Consider the following 14,220-nt stretch of genomic DNA (forward strand, 5'->3'; position numbering starts at 1 on the left):
TGGTGGAGGGGCCATAGCTCAGTGGAAGAGAATCTACCTTGCGTGCAGAAGTCCCCAGCATCTCCATGTGTGAAAGGTGCAATCCCCACATGAGATAGCTGCATATTCCTGCATTGCAGGGGGTTGGACTAGATGATCCTCAGGGTCCCTTCCAACTCTATGATTCCGTGACTTGGATAGACTCCTGCCTGAAACTGCTGCTGCCACTTGGTGTAGACAATACAGAGCTAGATGGACCAATAGGCTAAGGCAGCTTCCTACATTCCTAAAGGTAAAGGTAAAGGGACCCCTGACCATTAGGTCCAGTCGCGGACGACTCTGGGGTTGCGGCGCTCATCTTGCTTTATTGGCCGAGGGAGCCGGCGAACAGCTTCCGGGTCATGCGGCCAGCATGACTAAGCCGCTTCTGGCGAACCAGAGCAGCGCACGGAAATGCCGTTTACCTTCCCGCTGGAGCGGTACCTATTTATCTACTTGCACTTTGTGCTTTTGAACTGCTAGGTTTGCAGAAGCAGGGACCGAGCAACGGGAGCTCACCCCGTCGCGGGGATTCGAACCGCCGACCTTCTGATCAGCAAGTCCTAGGCTCTGTGGTTTAGACCATAGCACCACCAAGGACCTACATTCCTACAGAAGCCCAACTATGTGGAGAACCTCGGACCATGCCAGGCTTACTGTTTTCCAGGTTTCCTGCAATTAGGTCTCTGTAGTGCTGTTTATGGTGAATCCAGACATTTCAGGTGCAGTTCTTTTAAGTTCATTCACAAGTCATGATTGGAGGAGGGGCGACTGTCTGATTTCAGATAAAATCAGCTGTGAGGGTAAGCGGCGGAACCAAGCCCCCTCCTTTCCTCTCTGTTGCCTCAGGTGTCGCTTCCCCCCGCTCCCCAACTCGGCTCAGCTAAGAGAAGGATTTCAGGGACAAGAGGCCTTGCAACTTCTTCTTTTAATTCCCAAATTGGCACTTTAATAATAACTTTTCTTGGCATCATCCTCTTGAAGGATGCTCCATGCAGCTTCTGACGCAGTGTGAACTGCAGCCTGGGAGGGCCCACAGCGCCCCAAAGGGACCCCACAAGGACCTCCGCACATTCCTCGGCCTACCTTGGCATCTGGAGGTCCTGCTTCCTCTCGAATCAGCAGGAGGTGGCTCTGCCCATCCACCACCACTTCCTTCTTGAACTGGCCCCCTGAAAAACAGAAGGAGGCAGAGCTGGGGTTGGGGAGCAGCCAAGCAGCAGAAACAAAGCTGTCCTTTCAGTGCAATGGCTCCCAAGTGGAAAATTAACACAGCTCAGTGTAACAACATAAGAAAAGTGCCGCTGGGTCAGGTCATTGGCCCACCTAGTCCCGCTTCCTGTTCTCACAGCGGCCAACCAGGAAAGCCTACAAGTAGGACCTACAAGTAGCACTCTTGTCACCTGTGATTCCCAGGCTGCAATACCTCAAGGACCGTCTCTCCCCCTGTGATCATCATCTGAGGCCCTTCTTTGTGTGCCTCCTCCATGACAGGTCCAGAGGCAGCAACAGAAGAACCTGCCTTTTCTGGGGTGGCTCCCCATTTGTGGGATGCTCTCCCCAGAGATGATGATAATAATAATAATAATAATAATAATAATAATAATAATAATAATAATTTATTATTTATACCCCGCCCATCTGGCTGGGTTTCCCCAGCACTCTGGGCGGCTCTGGGCCTTCTTTACATATCTGCAGGTGCCAGGCAAAAATGTTTCTCTATAATCAGGCCTTTGGCTGATTGAGGTTCTATGGCCTTTTAAATGGGTTTTGGGGTGGGGGAGGGAGTTAATGGTTTGTTTTTGTTTCATTATTTACCGTATTTTTTGCTCTATAAGACTCACTTTTTCCCTCCTAAAAAGTAAGGGGAAATGTGTGTGCATCTTATGGAGCGAATGCAGGCTGCGCAGCTATCCCAGAAGCCAGAACAGCAAGAGGGATTGATGCTTTCACTGCGCAGCGATCCCTCTTGCTGTTCTGGCTTCTGAGATTCAGAATTCCCCCCCCCCCTTGTTTTCCTCCTCCAAAAACTAGGTGCATCTTGTGGTCTGGAGCGAAAAATACGGTAACTTGTGTTCTCATTTTGTATTTTGCTGTTGTGAACCACCCTGGGATCTTTGGATGAAGTGCAGTATACAAATTTAAATAATAATAATAATAATAATAATAATAATAATAATAATAATAATACTGCCTCCGGGGGTGGGGGTGTGTAGAACATGCAGATAGCTGAAGCCTGAGATGGGAAGGAGAAAACCAGTGGCTCAGAAACAAGTATTGTACGTGGGGGATGATAGCTGGCTGGGGTAGGTTCCCAGGTTCAATCCCTGCCATCTCCAGTTAAAAGGCAAAATTTGCTCTGTTTACTTTCCTCGTCTTCCTTTCTTACTTCCCCACTCCTTTACGAGGAAAAGAAAACTGCGTAGGTGTGCATTGGGCAGGGCACAAAGAAGCGAGTTAAAATTTGGGGACAGGGCAGGGGAAAGCAGCTCACCCTCTGCAGGTTCCAGGCCCAAGTAGGAGCCGGTCAGGTAACGATGAACGAGGGCGGATTTCCCACTCTTGATCGTTCCGAGAATACCCTGCGGAGGCAAAAGAACAGAAGTCACTGGCAGGGCGTAGCTCGACATAGTACAACAACAACATCCTCAACCCCATGGCTCTCTAGGTGCTTTCGGAACATGCTGACCTCACTGTTCCAGAACTTTCCCCCATCCCCTACACACACGCTCACCAAAGAGTGCCCCCTCACCACCAAGCCTGGAACCAGAATTAACATGAGAGGAAGTTGCCTCGTGGCAGAAGCTCCCCCTGAGTAGCCATGGGCCATTCAGTATGTTTTTGGTCTGTGCCACTGTTACGGTATATTTGTCCTTTTCTTGCATTGATCGGCAAGAAAATCTGCAAGGAAAGTCACATTTTAATATGTATTTTTAAAACAGTTTCTTCCTGAAAGCACTCATTTCCAAACTTGGTTTGGCACATTTTTTAAAAATATCAGAATTCGTAAAGATTAAATCTCTCAAGGATCCCTACCCCAGAGAAGGTCCAGTGGCGAGGAAGAAAAGCAGGATAGGTAAGCCTGAAGAGAGACAGGAAGTGGAAGTGGCCACTCATGCCACCATAAGTCAGGCTGATTCAGTGTGGTGCAGTCGAGTTTGAGTGAGTGGTGGACTGGGAATTGGGAGACCCAGGTTCAAAGCTGGGTGATCTTGGGCCAGCCACTGTCTCTCAGCCTAACCTTCCTCACAGGGTTGTTGTGAGGACAAAATGGGGAAGATGGGGACCACGAATGCCACCCTGACCTTGGAGGAAAGGTGAGGTATAAATAAAATCAATTTTGAATTGATTTTTCTGTGTGCCAAAGCTACCTAAGAGAATCAGCTCAAATTGATGCAGTTGCCTAGGGACACCAATGTCCATATGTCATGCAGCATGGACAAGTAAAATGAACTGTGTTATTTATATAGGCCCATTGATGTGAATGTCCATTTGCAGAAGGAAAAGATGGCAGGCCTCCATTAGCTTGCAATGTAAGGAACACATTTATGATATCCAGATACATACTCAGTGCATGTATAGGTGACAAAGGTCATCAAGAAACCTACCAGTCGTAGCTCCGGAACGGAACGTCCAAGGGTCCATTCTTGGCTGTTTGCAACGGCCTCTGAGGAAAGGAAACAAGAGAGACAGGTAAGAAATTAGTAATCTCAATAATCCGTGCAACAGCCCTGTGAGACAGGCGCGTAGCTTATCACTCCCACACTGCAGGTGGAGGAAGCTGAGAAATCGTGATTCGCCCTAGGGCAGGTGGTGAATTTGCGGCAGAGACACCATTGGACCACTGGGTTACAGCTCACAGAGCTCTGAGCAGATCAGTCTCAAGACAAGTTGGTCCTCTACACACAGAGCTGGAGATCACCCCCCCCCCCCAGATTGCTGTTTGCAGCTTTCTGAGGAGGCAGGAAGTTGGGGAGCACAGCTGGGCATGTGTGCCTGTGTGTGTGGATGGAGGAATGGGGAGGAAGGACAGAGAAGGCAGGCAGGGATGAGCTTCTCCCCTTCACGTACCATAAGCTGCTCTGTGGGGACAACTCCTCTAGCCCTTTGACTCTCCCACACGCAACAGTTTCTCCTTTGTGCTACCTCCGGGGTGGCAAAGGAATGGAGAAGGCAGCTGCAAGTGGGTGGGCACAGAGCACAATACCCATCTAGGGTCCCTGGGACAAGAGTCACAGTGGCGGGATGCATCCGCCATGGGATAAAGAGCCAGTTTAAGGCCCAATGTGAGCTGCCTGGGAGTCAGGAAGCAAGGCTCAGAGCAGGTGTCCTGGCAGGCTCCATGGGAAAATTGGTGGGAGGGCAGGAGGGGAATATAAAGAGGACTTTCCCCTCTTTAGGCACCTGCAGCCAAGGTCTGAGTTGCCAACTCTGAGGCTCAAAGAAGCATTTTGATTTCCATGCCCAACCAAATGCCTGGGAGTTCTGCACCCTTTGCTGAGAACCTGGTATTGGCAACCCCAGGACCTGGTCTAGTTTTACTGCTTTTTTAAAAAAAAATATCTTGGTTTAATGTTTCTTGTTATTCTAATTTTTGCCCTGTTCCAGAAGGGAATAGAAAATATGTCTTAGGGTATCTCCAGGCTGTCAGTATTTTGTTGGAGGGACACAAGCACATACCAGAACTTTAGGTTTGTGCAATTAAAGTGGATTAAAGGCCTCTGCCACCCTAGCACAACAAATCCACTGGGGGGGGGAGAGGGTTTTTTGCCATTTGGAAAGAAACAGGGAGATTCACTGAAAAGTATGGGGTGCACAGATGATTAATGGGAAGGCGAGACAACACCCCAATGAGCGCTCATTGTTATATAACCACCTCAGAAACAAATCAGAATGAAACAAAGACCAAACATAGTCTAAGGCTCCAAGCTTTGCAGAAGCAAAATCAAGATGAGTGCCAAATAAACAGGTTATCTTGGGAGGTCTTAATCTGGAGAATGCTCACTGCCCTCTGCCCCCTATTTTCCTTAAATGTTTTAAGTATTAATAAAAAGTGCTTCTGAACATATAAAGAGTGTTTCCCCCAGCTATTGCCTGCCTTCACACACCTGCATTTTGAGGGATAGCGGTCACATAGCATAGCTCCCAGGAAGACTTCACCGCCCAGCAGTTCTCTTTTGAGAAACAAGTGACAGGACAAACAGATATACAGTGGTACCTTGGGTTAAGAACTTAATTCGTTCTGCAGGTCCATTCTGAACCTGAAACTGATCTTAACCTGAGGTACCACTTTAGCTAATGGGGCCTCCTGCTCCCGCCGCCGCGCAATTTCTGTTCTCACCCTGAAGCAAAATTCTTAACCCGAGGTACTATTTCTGGGTTAGCGGCGTCTGTAACCTGAAGCATCTGTAATCCAAGGTACCACTGTATACACATGTGCCTATGGCCAGATTGCTTGCTTATATGTCTGCCTGTTTATAGCAGGAGTAGGGAACCTTCTTTGCAGCCTCAGGGCCACATTCCTTGGGGTGAGCTTTCCAGGGGCCACATGCTAGAGGCAAAATGGAAGTGTCTCGTATTTCCACAGCAGGCTACATTCCAACCAGGAAAGCACCAGAGATTTCCACAATCCCCGCATGCATGCGCCACATACAAATAAGAGGCATTGTTGCAGTTCAAGGACGCATTCCCACAAGGCAAAAGCACTCAAAAGGAGGGTGTTGAGCACAGACAGTGAAGGGTGTGGCCTGGAGAGAGGGGGCGTGGCCTAGAAAGGGGACTTGGCCTGGGGAGAGATTCAGGTGTCAGGCAGAGTTACCTGGAGGGCCACATTTATTTCCCAGGCATGGAGCTCCTCCACTCCAAGAGACAGCAACAGAACCACCACTAGCCCTCCCTCTGAGTCCCACATCCATCTGTAGAGATGTCCCTGGTGGAGTGCTGTTGCTCAGTTGACACTGAACGTACAGGGAATAGGCAAATCACACCTGAGGCTTCGACTGCCCATGGAAGAACTAACGAGAACCAGGCAGCTAGATGGCACTAAGGAAGGAACCACCTCTGGAAAGAGCTCCAGAGACAAGGATGCAAGTGCAGGCACTAAAATTATTTGCCAATATTAAAATTAATCAGAACTTCAACTTTGGCGGCTCACAGTTTGAAAGTGAAATACTGACACTGAATTTGTACTTAAGTGTGGAATTTTATCCCAAAATTTAAAATGCAAATGCTAAATGCCATTGCATGTCAATGGTCAGATACTGTAAAGTATTAGGTATTCATCAAATACTGCCAGATATCAACACCATTCCATGTCAGCTATTAAATTTTGCCAGGTTTTAAGTACTGTCTAACTGTGGATTTAGGACTATGTATTCCTGGCCTCCCTAAATTCCTCATGTGGTCTAGGGGGATCTTGGACCAAAATCCAATTTCAGCTATAAATTCTCACTGAGTGGCTTATTATCAGTTTTGAAATAATTTTCTACCAGTGTACTCTTCCTCCTAAGAGCCAATACTCCCAATGATGTATTTTGAGTATTAAAACAATTGACATTTGGGGCAAGGGAAAGTGAGGAGTTTGATTTTGTATTGTTGACATCTTGCCTGACTCCCTTGTTGTTGAATGATATTTTGTTAAGAGCTCTCCCCCCTGTTTATTAACTATTTTTAATTGATGTTTTTAAAATGTTTCATTGATCATGCAGATAGTCATCATGAGGACCTAACAGTGAGGCAGAAAGGCAGAGCAGATAGGATTCAAATCGAGGTTGAGGAAAATGTTCAGCCTAAGGGCCGCATTTCCCTGTGGGCAACATTCCCAGGGCTGCATGGCGGTGGTAGGTGGAGCCAGAGGCAAATGTAGGCAGAGCAACAAATGGAAATATCCTCTTTGTATGTACACACACTCATACATCCCTCTCTTTCCTCCATCCGGACAACCAAAGGGCATTATCAGAGCTCAAGGATACAGTCCAGAAAGACAAAAATACTCAAGGATTGTATGAAGCAGGGCTGGTGAGGAAAATGGCCCGGGGGGAGTTCTGGTGGCCACCTAGAGGGGTTTGGAGGACTGTATCTGGTCTCTGGGCCAGAGGTTCCCAACCCATGATCTAAATCAAGTTGGTCCAACATGTGGCCCTTAGGACGTTTTGTGATGGCTCTTGGCAACATTTGATGTCCCCCAGAGTCCACAATGCCTTCCCAAATGTTAAGATGTGGGTGAATATATCAGACGACACAGTGATTCTTCAAACAGCTCTTGTTTATTCAGAGGCCAGAACAGAACTGAGCTGAAGGGCTCAGTCAGCCTGCTTATATAAAGCTCTAGTACAACGTTACTGTAGCAACTTTCTAAAACTATCCAATCACTGAACGTCACTTTCGATCCTTCATTTGCATAACTATCTACAGTATCCCCCTGCTGGCCCAGGGTGAGAACTTCAGTACATAACACCAAAGCTGGGTAAGCAAGGAGCTGGGCTTTGGGAAGGAGGCGTGAGGGCTCTGACAGGCTTCTAGAGTCCTCCTGCCTTGCTCCCAAAGCCTAGTTAGCACTTTTCCAGAATCAAATTTAGGGCTTGCTCCCCCACAATATGCAGCAAGGCAGTGGGCGGGTTCGGTGTCAAAATACTCTTGCAGCCTGCTTGGGATGAAAAGTTGGGCTGCCCCCGATTTAAATAAACACGCTCACAAAATTTCAGTCCAGGACTCAAGGCTATTTTTTCTCCATCTCACTGATCCCAGAAAACCCTGCAGCCGTCCCAGTGTAAGCAGCCAGGTGACATTGAGATGCCTCCAGATTAATTATTATAATTACAATTATTTATTAAATTTGTATACTGCCCTATACCCGCGGGTCTCAGGGTGGTTACAACATAAAATCACAATATAAAAACATAAAATACGTAATAAAAATAAAGACAAAAGTAACTCAACCCCCTCCCCAACACAATCAGCCAAAGGCCTGGTTAAAGAGGAATGTTTTTGCCTGGTGGCTAAAAATATATAATGAGGCACCAGGCGAACCTCCTTGGGGAGAGCACTCCACAAACAGGAAGCCATTGCAGAAAAGGCCCGTTCTCGTGTCGCCACACTCCAGACCTCTCATGGAGGAGACACACAAAGAAGGGCCTTAGATGATGATTGCAGGGTCTTGGGTGGGTTCATATGGGGAGAGGTGGTCTTTGAGGTGTTGCAGTCCTAAGCCGTTTAAGGCTTTATAGGTCAAAACCAGCACTTTAATCGGGCCTGGAAACTAATTTGGTCTATACCTGGTGGTCGGTAGCAAATTTGTGCTGCCGGTGGTGTGTGAAGCACACCTTAAGCCATCCTGGCCGGCCTCCCTCTCCTCACATGTTGGGGTGGCGAGACAGCCGCCGTTTCCTCCTCCTCCTGCCAACTCCTCCGTTTGAACCCCAATGCTGGCTTTGCAGGCTCCCTGGCGGAACGGCCCTCGCCTTGCATGCACCTGAGCAAAGGGAGCCCTGCACAAAAGCACAGCTCACGCCTTTTCTCGCTCTCCCTGTGTGTGTTACTACGAAACGGTTGCTTAGCAGCAGCACCCTGCACACATCACCAAGGTAACCGAAGAGGAAAGGGGGACGAGGAAAGGTGCAGCAGCCCCTGCTGGCCTTTTGATGCAGAGCCAAAAGGGCAAAGCTGTTGCCCACTTTGAAGCAATGCCACCCCCTCCGCAATTTGACTAATCCTGCTGCCACCCGCTAGCCAGCCAGCCAGCCAACCTTCCCCTCCCTCTCACACCAGCAAACTACCATGGCCATCTTCTTCCATTGCTGGCGGCCTTCTGCCATACAGCGGTCAAAAATTCAACAGGTGCAACCACCCCCAGCATAGCTGTAACCTGTTGAATTTCTGTCTGATGCAGCTGCATTAGGTTAAGCACAGGGTAGGAGGGACACTCTGAAGTACACAACAAAGGTGACTGGGTTAATTTTCTTCTCTCTGATGCAGCAATGTCAGCTGTCAGTCAACCAGCCAAATAACCAGGGGGAACAGCCCTTTGCTCATGATAACGGTATCTGTGGCATCTGCCCCACAGTGGGTGCCTAAAACAGGAGAGCAGAAGCAGCATAAACTGCTACTACATGCACACATTATGATGCAGCATTACTCAGCGGATGCAAATTGATTAAGGAATGTAATTATAAACCCTAAATAATAAATCGGGACAGCTGCCATCTTATAAGGGTGGTGTTTTCCATTCTAGGACTTGGCTCCAGTTTTACAGCTGAATGTTAGATATTTGATCTGCCATTTGCACGCTGCAGCTTACACGCATGTTTCCAACACAATCCTTCAGCTAGAAAAACTGTGTGCGCGAACCCTGGGAAACACAAACAATAAACGCTGCTTAACTTCTCTTGGTGAAAACTGAATAGATATGGAAGTGATGAAGGAGGACATACATTCAGAAGGCACATATCCCTTCTGCATTTTTATTTTTGTTAGAGCTGAGGGGAGCTCACTCCCTCCCTTTCCCAGGGTGCCTCTGTTCAATACACCAAAAAAAGGACGTCCACTCTAGAAAGCCGTGGAGGGAAGAACTGATGGTTAGCTTCACATGACTTCCTGATAGGGGAAAATGTGGGCAAGGTACACCCTGGTTTTAAGCAGTATGCCAGCCACATGCACCTTCCTGAATTACCCTTTCCAAAGTAGCTTAGGAACATTTATGTTGTTACATCACCTCAGCCTCAGTTTCTAAGGGGCTACAACACTTTTGACTTTTACAGCTGCAATGTATTTGGGTGTGACTCAAGCATGTACATAATCCATGTCCAGTCTCTTGGTTTTTAATTATGTATACAGTGCCATTGATGAACTATAAAGCACTTTGCAGACATTCATAAGCAAAAGGAAAGGCAGGTTGTGTCTGGATTTGGAAAACCTGGGTTCAAATTTCCCCACTCAGCCACAAAGCACACTGGGGCTGTGTACACACCACACATTTAATGCACACGACTTTCCCCTCAAAGAATCCTGAGAATTGTAGTTTGTTAAGGATTCTAGGAATTGTAGCTTTGTGAGGGATTAACTACAGTTCTCAGGATTCACTGGGGGAAGTTAGGTGCTTTGAATGTATGGTGTGTGTACATCAGTAGCGTACCATCAGGGGCAGTCGCCCTGGGCACAAAACTGTTAGGGGCACAAAAAACCAATACCAAGTGCTGCCTCAATACAGTTGCACACTTCTGTTGCTAGCCTCTGGTTTCGCCATGTGAACCAGGAAGGGACCTTCAGACAAGGGAACAACTCTTCTTTTCTGATCTCTGTAGCTGCGATCTCCTGGGTGAGGCAGACACCATTAGGCAGTTGAATGTGCATGCATACTCTGTCCATTTCCCTCCCTCTTTGCGGCCCTGGGTGCTGGCAACCCATGCTACACCACTGGTGTGTACACAGTCTAGGTGGCCATTGACAAGAGTCTATTTCTCTCTGTTTTTAAAATACACCTAAGAAAAAACATGGAGTCGCCAGCTCTCTAGACATTTTTCTTCCTCTTTTCCTGCTAAACACCTAGCTTAACACAGTGCATGACACGACATCACCATACTGTTAGTTTCCCTGCTCCTGCCTCTGTCTACATGCGCTACATCAGGAAGATCTGGGGCATTACATGGCAGGACAGAGCCTCAAACAAAGATGCGCTCTCCCAAGCCCACGTTCCCAGCATGTTCACACTGCTGTGTCAGCGACGTTGATGCTGGCTTGGTCATGCCCACAGAATGGAAGATGGCAGGATCTCCAAAGACCTGCTCCACAAGGAGCTGGCTTCAGGCACCAGGCCTATTGACAGACCAACTCTGAATTACAGAGATGTCTACAAAAGTGACATGATGGTTGGCAAGATTAACCCTGCCATGTGGGAATCCCTTGCAGACAACCACAGCACCTGGAGACAATCAATTGGACTGTGTATCCACAAGAGTGACCAGAGAAGAAATGACCACTGGGAGGAGCACAGAGAGAAGAAACACCATTGTGCATCTGCAGTAGCACAACTGGACACCTTCATCTGTTCCAGCTGCAATAAAACATGTCTCTCCCATATCAGTCTCTACAGACACAGCAGGCACTGCTTCCAGCAGTTTTTCACCCCAAAAGGCACCCTCTTCCATTCTCTTCCGAAACAGACGGATGCCAACAACAAAAAAATTAAGGCAAAGGTGGAAACATCTCTGTACCTCTTTCCCAGCCCTCAAACATAAACATAAGGATGTGAACATCATTTGCTGGACCCACTATGAGAGGGTGAAAGGCCCAATATGCTGAGGGGAGGTACACACATTGCACCTGAGCTAAGCCCTACAAGGCATGGGTAGATGATTACATTGTCAATCCAGGCTGTTCCTTAGTGTAAGTACTGTCCCTAAATTACTAAAGCACTGGTTTGGGTCAAATTTCCTACTCTGTCTACCAGAGGCAAGTTTGCTCATCTTTGGAGTGGCAAAGACTTCAAAACAACCAGGCATGTGACCTCTTTGCAGTCTTTGGCTGCAGAAAATTGAGGCTGATGACTATCCCATTATGATGATTGCCTCTTGCTCTTTCTATGACCTTCCATTTTGCCCAAAATGGATACGCACAATCCCTGACTCTAACTTTCAATTTAATCCTATTTTTTGAAGTGCCTAGTTGCATTTGCGAAATTCTTCTTCTTCTGGCCTGCAAATACTTTCAAAGTACTCTGGCCTCTGGCCAGCGCACTAAATAAATTTACCTTACAGTACAGAACTACAAGTCAGGGTTAATATAGCTGCCTCTATTGCCTGAGGAGGAACTGTTGATTTAAGATCCTGGGAGGGTTGTGGCATCATGGCAGAGTGGTTGGCAGGCATCCATTACCACATGCAAGCACGCACTCACTCACAGTGCGACTTCTGTCCCAAACTCCGTACATAATTCTCTTGCAAAGAAGAGAAGAAGAGTTCCCGTGACAGGCGTGAAGCTTCCCTTTTGAGTGACTGCTCCAGGCTGACAGTGTTCTCTCCTCTTAGGATGTTACATAAGGAGAGGTGTGTGTGTGTGTGTGTGTGTGTGTGTGTGTGTGTGTGTAGAGGATACTGGCACCCTCCTCCTCCACCTGCAGCAGCAGCTTCTCCCCTTTTCTGAAGACTTGGGCTTGGAGATGCAACAAGGCAGAATATGGAAGACGCCTCTTAAGGCAGCACTGCCCACTTCCTGCCTTTGTTGTCTGCAAAAGGAGGGCTGCACCACGGCTTGCATGCAAGGGATGTACGCTTTCAAGCCTAGAGCCTCACGTCTAGGTGACAACAGCAGCCAATTTCCAAACAGGCATTCATCTTCTGCTCCCCAAATCCTCAAACCTGGGGCGCTCAAATCTTCCCCTCCAGCAACATGAGCAGAGGCAAACAACATTAGATACAGGTTGAAAGGGATGTGGAGAAGCCATGAGCTTCTCTAAAGTTCCCACATCCTTTATGTGTAGGAGTTTGCTCCTTCTCCTTCTCTCTCTCTTTCTCCCACACACAGGAGAATCATGTGCTGTGAAGCCGCATGAGGACACCTCAGGGTGCTTTTTCTTCCACTCTTGCTTTCTAGGCAGAAAGTGTTCCCACCTCCCTTCGAGTGGCTGAGCACCCACAGAAGGGGTGCTGGAAATCCTGCTCCAATCACAATCAGAATGAACAAGTTGCTCTGGAGTAAGACTAGCCACCTTTCTCTTTTAAAGAGCTCATGTGTTTGCACCATGCACCAGTGCTCCAGCCCCTTTGCTTGGGCCTGATTCAAAAAACAAAATTCCTGTGGACAGCTCCTTGAAATCTGTGGAATATCCACAGAACAACCCAAAACGGTGTTAAAAACACAGAGTGGGTCCAGAGGCTCAACTGAGGGCTTATCCAAACTTACCTTTCCTCAGCGCTCCATGTCAGAGAGCCCCCCCTTTTTTTGCTCTGGAGTTTTCTCTGTGAAAACCCTCTCTTTAATGCTCAACTGGAGAAAACAGCAATCCCTAGAAAACTCAAATTGCCATTTGTTGCAATTCAACTTTAAAGAGCGGGTTTTCACAGGGGACGCTCCAGAGGGGGGAGGGAAGGAGCTCAGCTTTAAAGTACAGATCTGTGCCTGGAAAGAGCAGAGCAAAAGCTAAGTGTGAATGAAACCTGCCTGGGGAGCAGCAATGAGGAGCAGAAGGTGATATGAACAGGTGAGAGCCAGTACAGTGTAGTGGCGAATAGTGTTGTTGAGCCAGGAGCTGGGAAACCAGGGTTCAGATTCCCCACTCAGCCATGAAACCCACTGGGTGACCTCTGGCCAGCCACCAGGCGCACCAACTCCATGGGGCTGAGGCATCTACCACCCCCCTCCATGTCCACTGGGATGGGGCTCAACCCCCTCACCAATCTTGAGGGGGCAGAGGCGGCCGGCTGGACGTTGCCCTGGGCTGTGCGTCATCTTCTGCCACCGTGAGGCCTGGCAGGAAGTCTTTGGGAGACGCTGTGCAGACTAACATGGCCTGGCAGGCAAATGTCGCATTGAGAGGCACATGTCACACCTGGTCAGCCTCTCCTGATGCGACAGCCATCACACACGCTACGTGTGATGCGCATGATGTCACACGCATGCATGACATTAGCCTCCCCAATGTTGAGTGCAATTGGTGCCTGTGCCAGCCACGGTCCCTCAGCCTGGCTTACCTGACAGGGTTGTTCTGAGGATTAAATGGAGAGGGGGAAGAACATCAGCTCCTTGGAGGACAACACTGTAATAATAAATAAATACGGAGGGCATTTTCACCCAGACTTGAAACTGACGCAGGTAGCCATCAAAATATGTTTGCCTTAGGAAGACAGTCTAACCTTGCCTTAATAGCAGGATCAGTACGAACTTGATAAGCCATGTGTATAGCTGCCTGCCAGGCAGACTGGCCAGTTGCTGAGCCCATTGTGGGCGATGGGTATGTCGTTTGCAAGGGGTTTTATGAGAGAGAAGAAATGCCAAAGAGCACATAGCCTATTTTACAAAATGACCGCTGGCACAGTTGGGGGGGGTTCAAACTGCCAAATTAGCCACCCCTCCTGCTGCCAAGCCACATGGAAGGGAGACACCCTGTTGAAATGGACAGATATCTGAAGAAATCAATGGAAAGAAAAGCTTTTGGCTTGAAGGTGGGGAAGAGAGAACTAGGAAGACAAACAAACAAACCTGAAACCAATT

At 48.1% G+C, this 14,220-nt stretch overlaps 1 protein-coding gene across 4 annotated transcripts in view; it reads right to left on the reverse strand.

Annotated features, from left to right (window-relative positions):
- AGAP2 (ArfGAP with GTPase domain, ankyrin repeat and PH domain 2) overlaps window positions 1–14,220 on the reverse strand; it is a 111,185-nt gene that overhangs the window by 24,333 nt on the left and 72,632 nt on the right. For all 4 annotated transcript variants that reach the window (XM_083599177.1, XM_083599178.1, XM_083599176.1 and 1 more), the window contains exons 2-4: window positions 3,627–3,685; window positions 2,513–2,600; window positions 1,105–1,190 (exon numbers count right to left, since the gene is read on the reverse strand). In XM_083599177.1, coding sequence (XP_083455303.1) covers window positions 1,105–1,190; window positions 2,513–2,600; window positions 3,627–3,685 — 233 coding nt within the window. The remainder of the gene's footprint in view (window positions 1–1,104; window positions 1,191–2,512; window positions 2,601–3,626; window positions 3,686–14,220) is intronic.

Source organism: Podarcis filfolensis, assembly GCF_964270895.1.
Source record: "Podarcis filfolensis genome assembly, chromosome: 2".
NCBI lineage: Eukaryota > Metazoa > Chordata > Lepidosauria > Squamata > Lacertidae > Podarcis > Podarcis filfolensis.